Source organism: Dama dama, chromosome 14 (genome assembly GCF_033118175.1).
Source record: "Dama dama isolate Ldn47 chromosome 14, ASM3311817v1, whole genome shotgun sequence".
NCBI lineage: Eukaryota > Metazoa > Chordata > Mammalia > Artiodactyla > Cervidae > Dama > Dama dama.
In genome coordinates, this window is record NC_083694.1 from 26,067,071 (window position 1) to 26,088,830 (window position 21,760).

At 37.1% G+C, this 21,760-nt stretch overlaps 1 protein-coding gene and 1 non-coding gene across 2 annotated transcripts in view; both read left to right on the top strand.

The window, feature by feature from the left end:
* The window catches only part of DNAH14 (dynein axonemal heavy chain 14), a 398,948-nt gene that overhangs the window by 342,297 nt on the left and 34,891 nt on the right, over nt 1-21,760 (top strand). The window contains exons 73-77 of the mRNA XM_061159766.1: nt 2,772-2,857; nt 8,505-8,661; nt 11,674-11,884; nt 15,977-16,079; nt 18,108-18,335. Coding sequence (XP_061015749.1) covers nt 2,772-2,857; nt 8,505-8,661; nt 11,674-11,884; nt 15,977-16,079; nt 18,108-18,335 — 785 coding nt within the window. The remainder of the gene's footprint in view (nt 1-2,771; nt 2,858-8,504; nt 8,662-11,673; nt 11,885-15,976; nt 16,080-18,107; nt 18,336-21,760) is intronic.
* Nucleotides 9,385-9,514, top strand: LOC133069752 (small nucleolar RNA SNORA11). The gene has a single exon (XR_009695976.1). It is a non-coding gene; the product is annotated as a small nucleolar RNA SNORA11 (small nucleolar RNA).

Genomic DNA, 21,760 nt, shown 5'->3' on the forward strand with positions numbered 1-21,760 from the left:
GGTATTTTTCACAGAACTAGACCAAAGAATTTCACAATTTGTATGGAAATACAAAAAACCTCGAATAGCCAAAGTAATCTTGAGAAAGAAGAATGGAGCTGGAGGAATCAACCTGCCTGACTTCAGACTCTACTACAAAGCCACAGTCATCAAGACAGTATGGTACTGGCACAAAGACAGAAATATAGATCAATGGAACAGAATAGAAAGCCCAGAGATAAATCCACGAACCTATGGACACCTTATCTTTGACAAAGGAGGCAAGGATATACAATGGAAAAAAGACAACCTCTTTAACAAGTGGTGCTGGGAAAACTGGTCAACCACTTGTAAAAGAATGAAACTAGAACACTTTCTAACACCATACACAAAAATAAACTCAAAATGGATTAAAGATCTAAATGTAAGACCAGAAACTATAAAACTCCTAGAGGAGAACATAGGCAAAACACTCTCCGACATAAATCAAAGCAAGATCCTCTATGACCCACCTCCCAGAATATTGGAAATAAAAGCAAAACTAAACAAATGGGACCTAATGAAACTTAAAAGCTTTTGCACTACAAAGGAAACTATAAGTAAGGTGAAAAGACAGCCCTCAGATTGGGAGAAAATAATAGCAAATGAAGAAACAGACAAAGGATTAATCTCAAAAATATACAAGCAACTCCTGCAGCTCAATTCCAGAAAAATAAATGACCCAATCAAAAAATGGGCCAAAGAACTAAACAGACATTTCTCCAAAGAAGACATACAGATGGCTAACAAACACATGAAAAGATGCTCAACATCACTCATTATTAGAGAAATGCAAATCAAAACCACAATGAGGTACCATTACACACCAGTCAGGATGGCTGCTATCCAAAAGTCTACAAGCAATAAATGCTGGAGAGGGTGTGGAGAAAAGGGAACCCTCTTACACTGTTGGTGGGAATGCAAACTAGTACAGCCGCTATGGAAAACAGTGTGGAGATTTCTTAAAAAACTGGAAATAGAACTGCCATATGACCCAGCAATCCCACTTCTGGGCATACACACTGAGGAAACCAGATCTGAAAGACACACGTGCACCCCAATGTTCATCGCAGCACTGTTCATAATAGCCAGGACATGGAAGCAACCTAGATGCCCATCAGCAGATGAATGGATAAGGAAGCTGTGGTACATATACACCATGGAATATTACTCAGCCATTAAAAAGAATTCATTTGAACCAGTCCTAATGAGATGGATGAAGCTGGAGCCCCTTATACAGAGTGAAGTAAGCCAGAAAGATAAAGAACATTACAGCATACTGACACATGTATATGGAATTTAGAAAGGTGATAACGATAACCCTATATGCAGAACAGAAAAAGAGACACAGAAATACAGAACAGACTTTTGAACTTTGTGGGAGAATGTGAGGGTGGGATATTTCAAAAGAACAGCATGTATACTATCTATGGTGAAACAGATCACCAGCCCAGGTGGGATGCACGAGACAAGTGCTCCGGCCTGGTGCACTGGGAAGACCCAGAGGAATCGGGTGGAGAGGGAGGTGGGAGGGGGGATCGGGATTGGGAATACATGTAAATCCATGGCTGATTCATATCAATGTATGACCAAACCCACTGGAAAAAATAATAATAATAATAAAAAATAAAAAAAAAATCTGTCATTGCTTATTGGATTTGTCTATAATATCTATAACATACAAGTGTTTAACTGTTTGTATAGTTATTTATGTCTGTCTTTTCTTTTATAATTTTTTCATTTCCAGTTCTGATTAAGAGGTTTTCTTCTTCTGCTAAAGTTTTCTCTTGGCTTCATTATTGTTTTATTTTGTTGCATTTTGCACTAATCTATCTTGGATTCATTGTTTATTATGCCGTAAGATAAAAGTTGATATCTTTCATTTAAAGGCACTCTTTACTGACTTTTTGTTAAGTGAAGATCTTTTACTTTGCAAGTAACCGCAAGTTTATCCATTTTTAACTAGATGCTCATGTATTGTGGACTTTTTAAGATCAACAGAATATATCTTATCTATTTAAAAAAGTTATTTCTCTTATCTAAGTTGTATTTAAAGTTAGACTTTGAGGAAATAATGTAGAAATAAAAGATTGGTAGAAATGATAGCTGTACATGGAATAGATGGAAATGAAAACTAGAAGTTTTCCCACCTTGCAAGAAAGTGTGATCCTGTGGTGACTGTATCAAAGGTAAGTGTGATTCTATCAAAGGTATGAGGGGTCAAAATTTTTAAATATATTTGTATAATATTCAGTTTTTCAAAAATTTGAAAATCATTGCATTTCCATTTGATCCTCATTTCTTATGTCTGTTATAGGTAGATTCTGAACAGAAATCTCTAGCCTCTAGAGTTATTGTTTATATTTATTAGTTATTAGTTTATATTCTATTATATGAATAGAAATCTCTACCCTCTGGTTATCAATTTATAAACAATATATATTCAGGATCAGGTCATAAAATATTGACTCTGCCCTTTGCTTCTCATTTTTTTTCCTTCTGTCATCCATCATTCTTCAATCATTTCACCAGAGACGTGTTGAAAGTTAAATCTACCCTAAGATATACCTCTTTTACAATATTAAAGATAATTAGCAATGCCTGAAATCTCACAGAAATCTCACTTTAAAAGAAGTTAGCAGTGTTTTAAACAAAACCTCACAATTTGATAGTGAAAAAAAAAATCATTGTATTACCTTTTGGTGATCCAAAGTATTTTATTGTTAATCTCAGTTTCTCTAAATTTTATCTAGCTCAAGTTTTTAATGAAAATGAAGAAATATACAGTTCTATAAATTTTCCGTGGGAAAAACTCACTCCATTTCAAAGACTTATTTTGGTAAGATGTGCTATGAGAAAATACTGATGTTCTAAATGTTTTGAGCACTTTATCAGTAACTTAAACTCTTTAAATTTTAAACTTTTATGAGCAAAATATATAGATTTTGCAATCTAATTTTTTTTTTAATTAGTTGGAGGCTAATTACTTCACAACATTTCAGTGGGTTTTGTCATACATTGGCAATCTAATATTTAGTAAACATTACTACTAGGGAAAAGCACTTACATTCCATTTTAATGTGCTTTTATGTGGCGGGAGTTCAATTAGAGTAACAAATATTCTTACCATCTTTCTGCACCCTTATTCATTCCTCCCTAGAAAGGAGGAAGGATTTGTCACACAGGTAATCTGAGAGATGAAATCAGTGTGTGTGGCTTAACCCTTCTCCCCTGTCCCTTTGGGGATTAGCCTTTCTGCAAAAAGCATAATTTCTGCTCTGCTTCTCAATGCCATAAATTGTACAAGAACATACCAGGGCTTTTTAGGGAAAAGTCAAAGACTGCCCAGCACTGCTTGTGACAGAAAAGTCTGCCAAATTCTATGGTTTAGTATCAGGAAGTACACCCACCTAAACCATATCCACCACCTTGGCCCGTATTGATAATAAATGTGGTATTTTCCCTGATTCCTCTGTTAGTCAATGCCTCAGAATCTGGCTGTGAGGTTGGCAGGTTAGGGATGTGAATGGGTGTCATTTGTGAGCCCCTTAAAGTAAGTAAAGGTTAGCATGTACTCAGCAGTTTTCATAAATTATTTCATTTAATCTTCATAATCATCTTGGGGGTAGACATTATTATTTCCCCTTTTTATAGAATGCCTAATTGAGCCAGGACTGAAACTCAGACAATTTGACTCTGAAATCTGTGCTTTTACCAGTAACACCATATTATACTTGCCAAAGTAGATAATTTGAAGTAGATTTTTCTAAATTTGCCCTTATCACCTCAAACAATCTTTAATTTTCACATTTAGCCTCTAGTTTAGAGAGGAGGAAATCCCTCCTCTTATTTCCCTTTTACTTTAACTTCCTGAAAATGCCAGCCTAAACAGCCAATCATCTTTCTTTTGGTTTCTGCCTTAAATTTTATTTTTACATCACTTTAAAATTTACTCACGACACTGCAGAAAAAGATTGCACCTGACTTACAGACAATTTTTATTGGGCCTGTGGTTTTGTTCTCTCAATATTTCAAGTAAAATTTATCACTAAACAAGTGAATTTGAGCCTTTGGAGATCTTTCTTATAAAATTTCAAAATCTCCAATAAAGATAACCAAAATAGCAGAGACTATTTTAAATATTCTACGTCCTTATATCTTAGGGTGAGTTGTTTCCTTTCCAACTTTTTTTTTTTATTGTGGCATAGCATACATTCATTATTTCATTTACTCCTGATAATAATCCCTCTTAAATTTATTTAAATATAAAATTCAGTGGCAGTAAGTACATTTACAAGATTGTGAAAACTCACCACTAGCCACTTCTAGAAATTTTTATCCTCCCAGACATTGTACCAAATAATTCCCCATTATTTCCTCCCATTAGACCTTCTACTTTCTGTCTCTCTGAACTTGCCTATTCTGTTGTTATTTTTGTTCAGTCATTAAGGCGTGTCCAACTCTTTACAACCCCACAAACTTCAGCACACCAGATTCCTGTCCTTCACTATCTTCCCAAGTTTGCCTAAATTCATGCCCATTGAGTCAGTGATGCTATCGAACCATCTTACTCTCTGCCACCTCCTTCTCCTTTGGCCTTGTATTTTTTCCAGCATCTGGGTCTTTTCCAATGAGTTGGCTCTTCGCATCAGGTGACCAAAGTATTGGAGCTTCAGCATCAGTCCTTCCAATGAATATTCAGGGTTGATTTCCTTTAGGATTGACTGGTTTGATCTCCTTGCAGTCCAAGGGACTCTCAAAAGTCTTCTCCAGCACCACAACTCCAAAACATCAATTTTTGGCACTTAGCTATCTTTATGGCTCCACTCTCACATCTATACATGACTACCAGAAAACCATAGCTTTGACTATATGGACCTTTGGCAAAGTATTGTCTCTGCTTTTTAATACACTGTCTAGGTTTGCCATAGCTTTTCTTACAAGGAGCAAGCACTTTTTAATTTCATGGCTGCAGTCAATGTCCACAGTGATTTTGGAGCCCAAGGAAATAAAATCTGTCACTGCATCCACTTTTCCCCTTTCTATTTGCCATGAAGCGATAGGACTGGATGCCATTATCTTATTTTTTTGAATGCTGAGTTTTAAGCCAGCTTTTTCACTCTCCTCCTTGACCCTCATCAAGAGGCTCTTCAGTTCCTCTTTATTTTCTGCCATTAGAGTTGTATCATCTGCATATCTTAGGTTGTTGATATTTCTCCCAGAAATCTTGATTCCAGCTTGTGATTCATCCTGCCCAACATTTCACATGATGTACTCTGCATGGAAGTTAAATAAGCATGGTGACAATATACAGCCTTGACCTACTCCTTTCCCAATTTTGAATCAGTCCATTGTTCCATGTCTAGTTCTAACTGTTGCTTCTTGACCTGCAAACAGGTTCTCAGGAGGAAGATAAGGTGGCCTGGTACTCCCATCTCTTGAAGAATTTTCAACAGTTTTTTGTGATCCACACAGTCAAAGGCTTTAGTGTAGTCAATTAAGCAGTAGATGTTTTTCTGGAATCACCTTGCTTTCTCTATGATCCAGCAAATGTTGGCAATTTGATCTCTGGTTTCTCTGCCTTTTCTAAATCCACCTTGTACATCTGGAATTTCTCAGTTGAAGCCTAGTTTGAAGAATTTTGAGCATAACCTTACTAACATGTAAAATGAGTTCAATTGTACAGTAGTTTGAACATTCTTTGGCATTGCCTTCCTTTGGGATTGGAATGAATACTGATCTGGATCACAGCCTTGCAGTGGCAAAGGGGCTTGCATAACTCTATGAAGTTATGAGCCATGCCTTGCAGGGCCACCCAAGACAGGTCATAGTGAAGAGTTCTGACAAAACATAGTCCACTGGAGAAGGGAATGGCAAACCACTGTAGTATTCTTGCAACAAGAACCCCATGAACAGTATGCCTATTATTGATACTTCATATAAGTGGAATCATGCAACATTTATCTTTTTGTGTCTGACTTATTTCATTTAATGTCTTCAAGTTTCATCCATGTTGTAGCATGTGTCAGAATTTTTTCAGAGCTGAGTACTATTGCATTGTATCAAATGCTACATTTTGTTTATCCATTCATCTGTCCAAGGACGCTTGGGTTGTTTCCACCTTTTGGCTGCTGCAATTGGTGCTGCTAGAACATTGGTATATACATTTGTGGGGTTTTTTGTTTGTATTGTTTTGTTTTTATTTTTCTTTGGGTTTGGTTTTTTCTTCTTTTGAGCCAAAATTTTCAACTTGAGAAATTTGACATAAAAATCCAGATTTCCAGCATTTAATAAAAAATTAGAAGTTCAGCTAATACTTGGCCCAAAATCATCCATAGCGATAGCTAGAGCTGAGTACTCTCTGCCCTTTTGGAGCAGTGTATCATAATCTTCACTGCTCCCAATTATTTCCTGACACTGAAGTTGAATGTTATTTGCCATTTAACATCATATTTGCATAACTTTTTATTATACAGGAGAATTATTTTTCTTCAACCCAACCCACTTCTCCAGTTTATGTTATCCACCTGACAACTTTAGATATGTTTGTGGATTATTGATGCAATTATGACATTAAGATGTATTTAGCTATATTAACTGACAAATGCAGAATACTTAACAGTCTGTATAGTAAAAACTCCATTTGTGGGGGAAAAAAGAACAGGTTAGAGAGATGTTCATTTGTATATATAAAATATAAAGAACAATAAGAAACAAATAGTGGTTATCTAGGAAATAGGGTCTTCATATTTCAATTTATACTTTTTTAGAAATTTTATGTAACAAGTTATATAGCAAGTATTATTTGAAAATTATGTAACAAGAAGTGTGTATTACCTTAACAACAAAATTAACTAGATTTTAAAACCCATGCTACATTACTCTCCCCCATTAAGCTCCAAGTGGTTTTAGTTTATCAACTAGCAACTTTATGAGTATAGTCATCCTATTTACCAAATTCAGGGTCAGAAGATATGGTCTGATAAAATGTTAAGTGTATGTATAGGGAAATTGAGTTTAAATATTTGAAACTGGGTCTGACCTGTAAGAGTCAGAAATTGCCACTTATGAGATTTAGAATATACTAGGGAGAAGAGTCAACCTAGAGGATGATATCATGGAGCTTCACAGGGGCAAGGACTTTGTCCAGTTTATTCACTTCCTTCCATTTATATAACCCATTGGACAGAAAAGAGGGGGAAAGATGACAATGAGAAGATATGGACACGGGGAAATTTTTCAGAACTATATGTAGCTTCTTAGAAAAGAGCTAATAAAATTTATTTCAATGAAATCCATTTCTTCAAACTTCTTTTTCTCTCCCACTACCCACCTCCCCCAAATTTCTTGGGGTTAAAAATTACAAAAGTGGAGAAATTTAATAAATGTTTGCTTGATTAATAAAATAAAGAAGGAACCAGCAGCATAATGGTGACAAAAGATGACAATCACATTGGGGAGACAGAGTCTTAGCAGTGATGGACCACAACTCATGGTGTTTCACTTGGTTGATTCTCATACTTTCATAACTGGAAATACTGGGTGAACTCTGTCAGACCCCAGATTCTATGTATACTGCCAATTTTCATTTTTAAAAATACATATGTTGCAATTAATTAAAAATTTGAGATTAATTTTTCCAAAGGATACAGAAAAGAGCAAACTCAACATAATGAGTTTATATTAGGTGTTCTTTTAAATATGTGAACTTGCCTATAGTTGATGGTTTTTGACGATGACCCATGGTTCAATCTCGCACCTCCACACAGACTCACAGACACATACAGTTTTAATTTTGCCTTAAATGATGGAGTCTCTGAAAATGCTCAGCACAGAATGTATGATCATTCTGTAAAGAAACAGCATATAAATGATTAGTTTAAAACAGTTTTCATGGAAAATTTCTGAAATTTGCAATGATTTCCAGTGGATGAATTTCTATTTACCACATGTATACTGTTTGCAAAACCTTTTAGTCCCTCTAGAGTTCTCTGCAGATGTGTGCTCAGTTTGTTTAAACACACAAATATTGTGCTATTGATTTTCATTTTATTAATGGAAGAGCTAGTACTTTTCCAACTATGCTATCCTGGATTTTCATCCTCTAATACCATGGTGTTTTTCTTGCTCTAGATATGTACAGCAGAGCAGGAATAAAACCCAGGGGCATGGTCTCTTTTTGCCGAGTCAGGAACCATAACTTGGATTTGCACATACAAAGTAAGATCACAGAGTGTGAAAGATAGAGGCACCAGATAGCCCTGGCATCTAGGAAGGACCATAGGATGATCAAGAGCAGTGGTGGCAGCTTTCCCACCACACATAGACTCCCCTCCCCATCAAATTTTCCCAACACAAGGAACACCACAAAACTTTTGAAGGGCAACCCAAATACTAAATACTTCTTAGTTTGTTTCCTCTTACCACAGGGGATATTCCCTTGGGTAGTTTTTAAAGTTATTTATCTATCATGGTTTCTTTCTTAGATAAAAATTCTTAAACCAGAAGGTTTAAAGAATTCTGTGAAAAGGTTTATAACTGAAAAAATAGGAAATGAATATATTCACAGTACTGGAACCAGTTTGAAGGAATCGTATGAAGAATCCAATGCCAGAACTCCACTGATACTTATTCACTCCCATGGTAAGCTACTTGTGAACAGTTAAGATGACATGATGATGTTTTTCAAAAGATGTAGAGAAGTAGGTTCTGTGTGAGGGTGTTCTGTGTTTAAAATATTTCCCTATTCTTAAATATTTGGGGAAATTGTCCTATTCTTAAATATCTTAAAGAATTGGGCTTCCCTGGTGGCTCAGATGGTAAAGCATCTGCCTGCAATGCTGGAGACCCAGGTTACATCCCTGGGTTGGGAAGATCTCCTGGAGAAGGAAATGGCAACCTGCTTCAGTACTCTTGCCTGGAAAATTCCATGGACGGAGAAGCCTGGTAGGCTATAGTCCATGGGGTTGCAAAGAGTTGGACATGACTGAGTGACTTCACTAAATATCTTAAAACTGTAAACTATATTAAGAATGAATCTTTCAAACAGATTCACAGGTATAGAGAACAAACTAGTGGTGGATACCAGTGGAAAGAATGAAGAGGGGAGGGACAAGTTGAGGTGGAGGACTGGGAGGTACAAACTACAATGTATAAAATAAATAAGCTACAAGGATATATTGTACAACAGAGGGAATACAGACAGTACTTTATGATAACTATAAATGAACTATAACCTTCAAGAATTATGAATCACTCTGTTATACATCTAAAAGTTATTTACATCATTATTGTACATCAACTATATCTCAATTAAAAAAATAAGCAAATAAAGCAATAGCACATTTAAAAAAAAAAAAAGAATGAGGGGTGTGCTCAGAGCAGGGGGCCTGAAGAAATGGCTCGTCTGTTTATAACACACCTGACAGGAATCTGTATTCACTGTGACGAGGGGCACAAAATGTGTGGCCTTCCTCTGAGCAGAAACCCGACACGTGTACCCCTGCAGCTCCACGCGGCTGCTGGGCAGGGCCAGTACTGGAAGGAAAGCCGCAGCACGTGGTGGGGGAGCTTGCCACCGGAGCCTGTCTGGTCCACTCCTGGGTGGGCCAGGAGTGGCCTCATAAATGGTCTGAATCTCTCATTTCAAGGAGAAAGAAAAAGATTCCAACTGTATGCCATTCTGCAAAAGGCAAAACTGTGGAGACAATAAAAAGATGAGTGGTTGTCAGGAGTTTGCAGAGAGGAATGTACAGAGTGCAGACGTTCTCATGAGCAGTGAAAGTACTTTGAGAGACATTACAATGATGGATATATGTGGTCATACTTTTGTCCAAACCCACAGAATATACAACACTGCTCTGCTCATTAAAGTGAACCCTAAGGTGAACTGGGGATGTTTTGATTATGTGTCAATGTAGTCATCCTTGGTCTAAAAAGAAAAAAAAAAAAAAAAGAGGTACCATTCTGTTGATAATGGCTGTTTCATGTGAGGGGAGGGAGTATATGGGGAATTTCTGTATGTTCCTGTCAAGTTTTACTGTAAACCTAAAACTGCTTTTAAAAAAGAAAAAGGTCTCCAAAAAAAAGAAATTTAACACTCAGGACAGACATTTTTGGCAAAACTTTTTTCGCTTTTATGTATGTATACATATTACATATGTGTGTGTGTGTGTGTGTGTGTGTGTTGGATTGTGATATAAAATACTATAAAGTTCACGTTTTAAAGTGAAAAAAAAATGACTAAAAGTGTAAAAGAACAAGAAAAATGAGTTGTCCCAGATTCATGAATATGAGAAAATTTATCAGGGCTAGTTTTATATGCAGAAAATACCTCCCAAAAACACATATTATTGATATGAAATTTGGGATTACCCTTGCTTTATTAGCAATTTTAATTCACATTGACTTGTGAAAAAATGTTATAAAATTATCAGAAATACCTCTGTTGATTGTATGCTTGTGTGCTTCAAGACTTCAAATGCATTTTTTTTTCTTTATCTTGTCTTTGCTCTACAAACCCTAAGCAAAATATTTTCTCCTAAGCAAAATACTTTCTTCATTTATTTTCTGCCTTTCATTATCTTCAAATCAAACATGTCTTTAGAACTCACCATTTTCAGACTTTGATTCTGTTAGGAAAAACCTAGTTCAAAGTGCCCCCATGTAGAGGCTTTCTCATCTAAACTTTTCCACGTAAAGCAGCTGGCTATATGCCTGACACTTATAACAGTGCTGTCTATTTCTTGAAAACTTAGCCTGACATGGCAGGTAGGGCTGTGGCCATCACATCTATGTTCCAAACATCTGTCACCCTGTTAGACTGGGCTTGACATATACACACTACATATAATAAAATAAATAACTAATAAAGAACCTACTGTATAGCACAGGAAACTCTGCTCAGTATTCTGTAGTGACCTATATGGGACCTATATGGGAAAAAGAGAGGCTATATACTATATATGTATAAGTAATTCATTTTGCTGTACAGAATGGAAGATAGCACAACATTTAAAAAAACTTTGCTGCCAAAGTTTTTTCACAAAACATAAGGTGCTCATACCTAGCTGCATGAAAGGCTAAAAATGAAGTATTTTAGCTGGGCACATGGCCATTTGGAGTAACACCAGGGTTCAGCTATAGAGGAGGAAGGGACAAGTAAGTGCTGGAGTAAGCAACCCACAATCACTGCTGTAGTAGGATCACCCCATCTGTCACCCCACTGGACTGGGTTTGACATATACACACTGTACATAATAGAACAGGTAACTAATAAAGAACCTACTGTGTAGCACAGGGAACTCGACTCAATACTCTGTGATGACCTAAATGGGAATAGAATCTAAAAAAGAGTGGCTATGTATATACATATACATATATGTGTGTGTGTATATATATATAAGTGACTCACTTTGATGAACAGCAGAAACTAACAAAGCATTGTAAATCAACTATACTCCAGTAAAAATTAATTTTGCAAAAAAAGAAAACGGAAGAGGCAAAATTTGTGCTCTACCTTCTGATTTAAAAGACTAGTTTTTCAATTATGTGTACACCTTTTCCCACTACCACTTAATAAAAGCTAGAATGTATTTTTGAAGAGGGGATTAAATGACTTTACAATAGTATGTACCTTTCCATGTTGTTTTACAGGGATCGACCTCACCAATACTCTCCTGAAATTTGCACAAGAGTTAATGGGAACAACCAGTCATGTGACCATGATTTCTTTGGGCCGTGGCCAGGCAGCTAAAGCAGAAGCCCTCATTGTTAAGGCCTTAACCAAAACAGAGCAATGGGTCTTCCTCCAGAACTGCCATCTTGCAGCATCGTTTATGCCAAGGCTCTGCACTATTGTAGAATCGTAAGAGTTTTACATTTATTTGTAAGGGCTTCGCAGGTGGCTCAATGGTAAAGAATCCACCAGCCAATGCAGGAACTACAGGACCCTTGGGTTCAACCCCTGAGTCGGGAAGATCCCCTGGAGAAGGAAATGGCAACCCACTCCAGTATTCTTGCCTGGAAAATCCCATGTTCACAGGGGCCTGATGGGCCATAGTCCATTGGGTGGCAAAAAATCAGACATGATCAAGCAACTGAGCACCCATGCACACACATAAGGGATCAGAATATTATCAAAACGAGTTAAAACTGGAAATGGCAATGTACAACTGTGGTTAAACAGTGATAAAATAAAGTGTTAGGCCACTCAGAGGTAACTTAGGCTACCTTATGAAGGTTCTCTTTTCTCCAAGAACTTGAAAGATACACTAGGAATATATCACTTTTTATTAGAAGAAAAGACCTCTTTAATTTTTACTTTCCATCCAGTTAATCAGTTTCTCTTTCTCCCCTTCTCAAACTGTCAATAGATATGCACTTGTACATACACATGTATATGGAAATGTACATGTGGCATAGTTTGTAATATCCTATTGCTTCCACACAGCAGAATATATTACCTCATATCCATATTTCCCAGGTGGTGCTAGTGGTAAAGAACCTGCCTACCAATGCAGGAGAATTAAGATTCATGGGTTGGATCCCTGGGTCCGGAAGATCCCCTAGAAGAGGACATGGCAACCCACTCCAGTATTCCTGCCTGGAGAATCCCGTGGACAGAGAAGCTTGGTGGGCTACAGTATGTAGGCTTGCAAAGAATTAGACTCAAGTGAAACGACAAGCACAGCATCCATAATTTCAGTGATCATTTTCTTTATGGGCTGTATTTGGTACTTATTCTGACTTACTCTAGTTCAACCCACTGGCTGTTTTTTCCCAAAGTACTTGCTGACTCAAGCAAAAATTCCCATAGGTTCCGCCTTCTTCTTTGCAGTGAAAATATTTGGGAATAAAATGCTCTAATGTTGCTTGAAGAATTAGCAAAGTGTTGAGTTAGTAATGTTTTAACAAATTGCATTCTATAGCTTTTCCTCCAGATTTGCATTTCTGTCTGCTTTACTGAGTATGGCCAATACTGTATCTAAAAGTGCCTTTAAATGAGGGTCTCTGCTTCTTCATGCTGTTATTCTTCTGCTGTGAGCATCCACAAGGGAATTATGAAACCAAAATGCAGCTGTCTGGCTTAAATTTCTAAAACCTTTACTAATATTATGCATTCTGTTCTCAGACTGTTATTCTTTAAGCAGTTTAAAAACTATTTCCTAATTTCACTTTTTCATATTTGTTTCATTACTTGAGTCAGAAGATGAAGATTACTTAATTTTATGATTTCAATAGATGCAAACTCTGAAATATGACACAATAATTTCTACTAGATTTTTCATTATTAATTCAAAAAATATTTGTAGGAAACCTACTATTTGCCAAAAATCATTCTAGAGACTAAGGATAGAGCACCGACCAGACAGTCACTGGATCAGCTTTCAAAAGTGTATTAAGACAGAAAGGAGCAATAGAATGGCAGATAGCATTGCATCATTTTTTTAAAAAAATTAATAAAATGTTCTTCAGAACAGTTTCAAAAGCTTAATAAGAGTAATTGATTATCATTAAAAGTATGCTATATAACCAGTTGTCTGAGGAGGCCTTACAGATAGCTGAGCAAAGAAGAGAACCAAAAGACAAAGGAGAAAAGGAAAGATATTCCCATCTGAATGCAGAGTTCCAAAGAGTAGCAAGGAGAGATAAGAAAGCCTTCCTCAGTGATCAATGCAAAGGAAGAGAGGAAAACAAAAGAATGAGAAAGACTAGAGATCTCTTCAAGAAAATTAGAGATATCAAGGGAATATTTCTTGCAAAGATGGGCACAATAAAGGACAGAAATGGTATAGACCTAGCAGAGGCAGAAAATATTAAGATGTGGCAAGAATACATAAAAGAAAATTACAAAAAAGATCTTAATGACCCAGATAACCACGATGGCGTGATCACTCACCTAAAGCCAGATATCCTAGAATGTGAAGTCAAGTGGGCCTTAGGAAGCATCACTACGAACAAAGCTAGTGGAGGAATGGAATTCCAGTTGAGCTATTTCAAATCCTAAAAGATGATGCTGTGAAAGTGCTATACTCAATATGCCAGCAAATTTGGAAAACTCAGCAGTGGCCACAGGACTAGAAAAGGTCAGTTTTTATTCCAATCCAAAACTAGCAGCCCACACAGAGAGAGGAAAATGTGAAAAAATTTTCTTAAATTTAGGAATTAAAGGAATATATTCACAATATATTGCCAGGAGGAAAAATAGAAGGCTACAAATTGTAGCCTGTACAGTACATGTATGTACAATATATATTATATTTTTATTTTAAAAATGAAATAGAGAATCAGAGAGGGAAAAAAAGAAAAATATTATACTTACTTCATCAGATTTCAGATTTTATTTCTCTGTTTTATTTGGTGTATTTTTGCTTTTGTTGTTTTTGGGGTTTTTTAATATTTATTTATTTACTTTGACTGCACTGGGTCTTAGTTGGGGCATGTGGGATCTTTGCTTTGGCATGTGGACTCTTAGTTGCAGCATCCCGAATCTAGTTCCCCAACCACAAGAATCGAACCTGGGCCCCCTATGTTGGGAGTGTGGAGTCTTAGCCACTAAACCACCAGGAAAGTCCCTTGGTTTGTTTTTTAAATTAAAACAATTTCAGACTTGCAGGAAAAAATGCAAGAATGATTCAAAAACTCTCCTCTACTGTTAATCTCTTTTCCTCGTTTACCCTATCATTTCTTTATATATACATATGTGTGTATGTGTGTATGACATTTTTAAAATCCTTTGAAAGTTAAGTTCAGTGTCAAGGCAGACATAATGCCATTTGACCTCCAAGTACTGCAGTGTGTGTCTGAGTCTGTGTTAGTCGCTCAGTTGAGTCTGACTCTTTGCGACCCCATGGACTGAGGACCTCAAGAGGAATCCAGGCAAGAATACTGGAGTGGGTAGCCATTCCCTTCTCCAGGGGACCTTCCTGACCCAGGGATCAAACCTAGGTCTCCTGCATTGCAGGCAGATTCTGATTATCTAATCCATAGAACTTAGTCATATCTAGCCTGTTTTCCCAATAATATCTTTTATTGCAAAAGAAGAAAAATGTTAGGTCCAGATTCCAATTCAGGATTTCACACTGCATTCAATTGTCATGTCTCTTAATTCTCCTTTGCTCTAGAATAGTTCCTTAGTATGTTTTTATCTTCTACAACTTGGACATTTTCTGAAAAGTACAAGCCAGTCATTCTGTAAAGTGTCCATCAGTTTGGGTTTGTCTTCTATTTTCTCATGGTTAGAGTTACTTTAAGCAGTATTGCAGGAATACCACAGAAGTGTTGTTGAATCCTTCTTTGTACATCATAGCAAGAGGTAACTGATGTCAATCTGTTCCCACTACTGATGACATTTTTTATTTTGATTATTTAATTAAAGTGGTATCTACAAACTGTAGAGACACATCTCAAACTTTTCCCTACTACTTTTAACTTCCATTGATAAATTTTGGGTGAAAAATTACTAGACTATTTGCCAAATGGTAACTTTCTAACTCCATAATTTCTTCTAAATTTTAAATTTAATTCTACTATTAGGAGATTTTCTCCTCCCCATTTATTTATTCATTTGTTTACTTATATCAGCATGGACTCATGGATTTCTATTTTATTCAGTGGATTGTGATCTGTTACCATGAATGTTTATTATGGTGTTCAGTTGTGCCAGATTTGACCAATGGAACTGTGGGTTTTATTTTGTTCTTAATTTGTCATTTTTTCCAAGTTTTTTGCAATGAACCTAGATTATTTTTGTACCTAAGTGAGGGAAGACTACCTTTTCAAAATGGGAATTAATGGATCTTACACAAATTCTTATGCAACATAGAAGTTCTTATGGTTGGTTATTAAAGTGATTTCTAAGGCCATTTTAACATTAAAACAACTATGATTCTTAGAACATATTGATTTCATTTAAATTTTTCACATTAAAATATTTATAAATGTTTTCTTTTAACAGATTTAATAGTCCATATATGACAATAGAGCCTAAGTTCAGGCTATGGTTAAGCTCAAAATCAGACAGTTCTTTCCCAATTTCTATCCTTCAAAAGAGTTTAAAGGTAAGGGCAATATATAACAGATAGTAATATTGACTCTGAGGCACCGTTTGAATGTAAATTATCTTGTATTCATGATTCTGAATTAAGAGAGTGCTAATTCTAGTATGCTAAATCTTTCCTGTGCTCAGCCTTACATTGTGGACCAGAAAGGATGCACAAGTATAAACAAGATCCCTGCTTTCAAGGGATTGGACAGTTTAAATGTTTGTTTTCTCAAACAAGGATGCTTAGACTTCCAACTCCCATAAACCAGAAAATAGAGTAAAGAATTTGGGTCCTTTCCTTGCCTTTTGCTTCTCTAGCTTTTTCCTGTCTCTGGTCCCCCTAACTCTTTCACAATTTGTTATTAATTCTCTGAAAAGAATCTGGCAAAAAGCAGGTTGAAACTATTGACTGAAAAGTCCTATTTAAAAATTATCTGTGACTTCCACTCATATCCACCATTAAGTTTGAAGAAATACTAAGAGTTGGGTCAATTCTATTAAACACGTGTCCAGTTGACCAAAAGATGGAGTCCTAATAGCAAAGAAGACTGACCAGTGGCACAGGCAGAACGCATGGCCAGATGTGCAAACACATGCACACTTCCAAGTTCAACAGAATTGGTGTGAGACAGAGGAAATGGGGTGGATGGGCAGTTTCCTGATAGAGTCCCAATCCAGCCTGAGAATAAATCAAGTTTACTCTTGGGAAACAAAGAAACTTCTCCCTGTCACAGGACCCCAGGCTCTTCCCAGACTCCCGGGTGTATTTACCCAAGCCCACAGTACTGAGGCACTTCCCAGCTGCCCTACTCCTGAAGATGGGACATGGATTGGAGAAATCTGCATCTTTTTGTCTGAGACTCAAGAGGGTCCATTTACCTCCTAGGGTCAGGCAGAGTATTACGTCAGACAGCGTTTTATCTTCGTCCAGGAGAGGGGGATATGAAAGGTGGCGACAGAGGTAGAACTTCAAGGAACATTTTAAGTGGTCTGTGAATAAATCAGTCAGTCTGATCCTTAACTCAGAAATCTCACGTTCCACGGGAAACTCTACTCAATGCTTTGTGGTGACCTATATGGGAAAAGAATCTTAGAAAGGGTGAATGTGTGTATATATATAACTGATTCACTTTGCCGTACAGCAAAAACAAACAGCTTTGTAAATTAACTATACTCCAGTGAAAATTAATTAAAATAAATAAACTCAATTGAAAAAGAAATTTCATGTTCATGTACACACACACACACACACATAGTACTTATCTACACATATTTATACATATCCTACATACATATCCACATAATATGAAATACACATATATATGTCTATGTGTGTATGTCTATGAAAACTGTGCAAGTAAAGAAACATTTTCAGACCTTTCGGCTTTAGACTTACAGTCATGCTCTTTAAAAAAAAAAAAAAAAGCCCTCTAAGTAATTCTCTTCCCACTTCACCTCCTGTACCTCCTCATTTCAATTTTCCTAGGTAAGAAATCAATCTATTTTCAATTAAAAGAGAGCACTTTAGTAACACACCAAGTTACTTCTCCTCTTTTTTCATATCACTGAAGATTAGATACTTTTGCTGGTTCCACAAGTTCTGTGTACGATATTTGATGCCCCTTCTCTCTTCTCTCTGCCGGCTGGCCGAGGCCATGCAGCCCTGATTCTGTCACAGCCACTTAGCTGCCATCAAGCATTTAGAATATAGGAATTCTTCACTGTCAACTTTCTAAAATGCCGGGCTTGCCGAGCAAAGAGGAGTGCTTTTAAGAACATTGTTGTACTTCTCGTTTTAAAGTATGAATTGGAACAATTGGAAATCTGATACAATCCCTTTACAGAAGTTTTCAAATGGGAAAAGAATAACACAAGATTTTTTTATTTGCTACTGAATCTTAAAAAGAGTTATAGTCTTAGCACGTTCTGTTGTCAGATATAGTCTTAGCTAGTTCTCCATGTAAGTAAGAGTCCCCCACCCCCCACCAGTCCTAATGCCTGTGTCTGTCCTCGCAAGTCGTTTTTACTCGCATCTGTTTTAAAGATTGCAGTGGAAAATCCCCAGGGACTGAAAAATAATTTACTTCAGACATTTGGATACAGTGGGAGTGGAGAGGTAACAGAAGAGTTATTTGAAAAACCTGACTGTGGACCATGGTGGAAAAAAATTTTATTCAGCTTGTGTTTCTTCAATGCTCTGATTAATGAAAGAAAAATTTATGGAATATTGGGCTGGAATATTGCATATGCATTTAGTTCTTCAGACTTGGAGGTAAGTCTGGTACTTTATATATAACAACAAATAAGTAGTGATAAGATACAGAAAGCCTAGTCTGTATCGACACAAATACTAAATGTTTTTCACGGTACTAAGGTAACAAACTCTGTAACTAGGCGATGAGGGCTGACTAACGTTTAAAGGCGTGGAACTGGAAGCCCTCTTTTCGGGAATCAAATCAGAGCTCCTCTGCTTATAGCTGTGCAGGATTTACAAGTTATCTGGCAAGCTTACTAACTTCTCTGGGTCTTAGTTTCCTTGGCCTAAAAAGTACCTCTGCCAAAGGGCATTGTTAGAGGCAGACTAGGGACTTCCATGGTGGTCTGGTGGCTTAATTCTGCACTTCCAGGCAGGGGGCTGGGGTTCAATCCCTGGTCAGGGACCCAGATCCCACATGCTGCAACTAAGATCTGTCACAGCCAAATAAGCAAATAATTTTTTTTTTAAATAAGAGCAGACTAGTCAATACAATGTGAATTGTAAAGCACTTAGAACAGTGCCTGACACATAAAAATCACCACAAAAGTGTTTGCTGTTTCTACTTATTCATTTGAAGCAAGAAAAATTACATTGACCCATTGTACGGGGAAAATTTTAGCTGAAGAGTCTTCACTATTCTTTATATAGAACACTTTATTTGTGTTTAATATTGCAAACTATTTTTTTTTAATTTACAATGTTGTGTTAGTTTCTGGTGTATAGGCTCAGTGATTCTCTTTTTCATATTCCTTCCCATATGACTTATCACCAGATATTGAATATAGTTCCCTGTGCTATATAGTAGGACTCTATTGCTTGTCCATTCTATATATATAATAGTTGCATCTGTTAGTTCCAAACTCCCAGTCTAACTCTCCATTGCTTCCCTGTTTGGCAGCCACAAGCCTGTTCTTTATTTCTGTGAGTCTGTTTCAGAGATAAGTTCATTTGTGTCATATTCTAGATTCCACCGGAGAAGGCACTGGCAACCCACTCCAGTACTCTTGCCTGGAAAATCCCATGGATGGAGGAGCCTGGTAGGCTGCGGTCCATGGGGTCGCTGACAGTCGGACACGACTGAGAGACTTCACTTTCACTTTTCACTTTCATGCATTGAAGGAAATGGCAACCCACTCCAGTATTCTTGCCTGGAGAATCCCAGGGACGGGAGAGCCTGTTGGGCTACCGTCTATGAGGTCGCAGAGTCGGACACGGACTGACGCGACTTGGCGGCAGCAGCAGCTAGATTCCACACATAAGTGATACCATATGGTATTTGTATTTCTAACTTACTTTGCTTAGTATGATAATCTCTAGGTCCACCCATGTTGCTACAAATGGCATTTTTCATCCTTTTTTATGGCTGAGTAATATTCCGTTCATCTGTCAATGGATATTTAGGTTGTTTCCATGTCTTGGCTATTATAAATAGCACTGCTATGAACGTTGGGATGTGTATATCTTTTCAAGTAATAGTTTTGTTGAGATATATGCCCAGGAATAGGATTTCTGCGTCATATGGCAACTCTCCTCTTAGTTTTTTGGGGAACCTCCACACACTGCCTTGATTCCCCATACATCCTGTTTGGTTCAGTTTCTCTGGAGAACACTGCCAAATACAACAAAGAGGGGAATACTGATTAAAACCACAATAAGATACCACCTTTCAGTACAACGATGGCTAAAATAAACAAACAGAAATGTAGAGAAGCAGGCACTATCTCATACAGCTAATTTAATTGTTACTAACTTTCCAGAAGACAACTTGATAATATATTTTGAAAGCCTTTAAAGAATTCCTGTTACTACTGATATAGATGAAGATGGTCACATTTATAAGATTGATTGCCAAAACTGGGTTATAACAGAACATGTGTAGTATGATCTCATTTCTGCACATGTATTTAGAGTGTACGTTTATTTCATTATACACTAAACCATCTGCAAGGGAAACAAATGGTAGGACTGCGGAGGGCCAGGTGTTGGCAGGGTATTTTGTCATGCAAAGAGCTTGGGGTGAAAGGCAGCAGCTTTACGTGGCACAGGCTGGAGTTTATGGGATGCTGCTGTCCTTTCGGCATTTGGCAGAGAGGCTTGCTTAAGCCAGAAGCAGCTGGTTACATCGTGGCACCGCTCTCCAAAAGAAGTAGTCTTTCCCTCCTTTGTTCTCCCCTTTCATGTGGCAAGTGTGAGAGCCTTCTTCCCAGTGGCAAAGAAATAGACCGCCTGGGTGCCAGGATGTCTGAGTCTGGGTACCTGATGTTCAAGTAGTTGTCTAGAAATGCCAAATGTTAGCACCTTGAAACTGTGGGAAATTGGATTCCTGCATAGCCCCTCTCTTTAAGTGGAAACTTCTGGTTCAGTGGGAAGTTGAGTTTGGACACAGCTTCTCCCACTAGGGGGAGTTTCAGACCCAGTCAGCTCCCTGTCAGGCAACTTGGAGAGTTTCCTCAGTGGACTGACAACTGATTGATGCTATCTGCCAGCCCATAGGACTAAACATCGATATATTTTCCACTACATGTAGGGCTACCACATGTAGCGCTGGGGCTACATGGGGGCTTAAAGCTCCCCAAAGTCTGGACCTGAGCCACAATGACAAGACCAAGAAAAATAACACATCAACAAGATCCAGTAGCCAAAGAGAGAAAGAACACAAGAAATAGAACAGAAAATAATAAGAGCCCATAAGGATACAAAAGTACATACACATTTTACACACATGATTTTTTGTTACATGAGCACATATCAAAGAATTTTTAACTCATTGATAAAAGAATCAGCAGGATGGTAAAACTGATTTTTAAAAGTATTTGTTGTTTAATTGCTAAGTCGTGTCCAACTCTTGCAAGTTGGACAAGGACTGTAGCCCACCAGGTTCCTCTGTCCATGAAATTCTCCAGGCAAGCATACTAGAATGGGTTGCCATTTCCTTCTCCAGAGGATCTTGCTGACCCAGGGATCAAACCGCATGTCTCCTGCATTGCAGACAGATTCTTTACTGCTGTGCCACCAGGGTCCTTTTAAAAGTATAGGATTACAGAAATATTTAGAATTATTTAAACAATTATAATGAAATAGGATTATCAAATTACATATAAAACTGCTAAATACCATACAGGCAATAAAATTGTAACCTTGGGGTTATAATTTTCTTTATGAGCCAGAAACCATTTGTATTTCTACAAGACAAAATTTCATTTGCATCGTTATCAGAAAGAAACAGATACAGGGCCAACAGTTTTCTATAAGTTAGCCTATACTTATACAGAGTTGTAAAGTGCTTTAATCAATAGGAAATAGTAAATCAAAACAAAAGCAGATACTCCTGAAGTATTTGATAATCCTTAAGTGAGCACGTTAGACAATGTTCCAGTATGGCATTGAAAAGATATGTGGTCATCCTTTTGCCTTTTTTTCAAATTTTGGAATTTTTATTT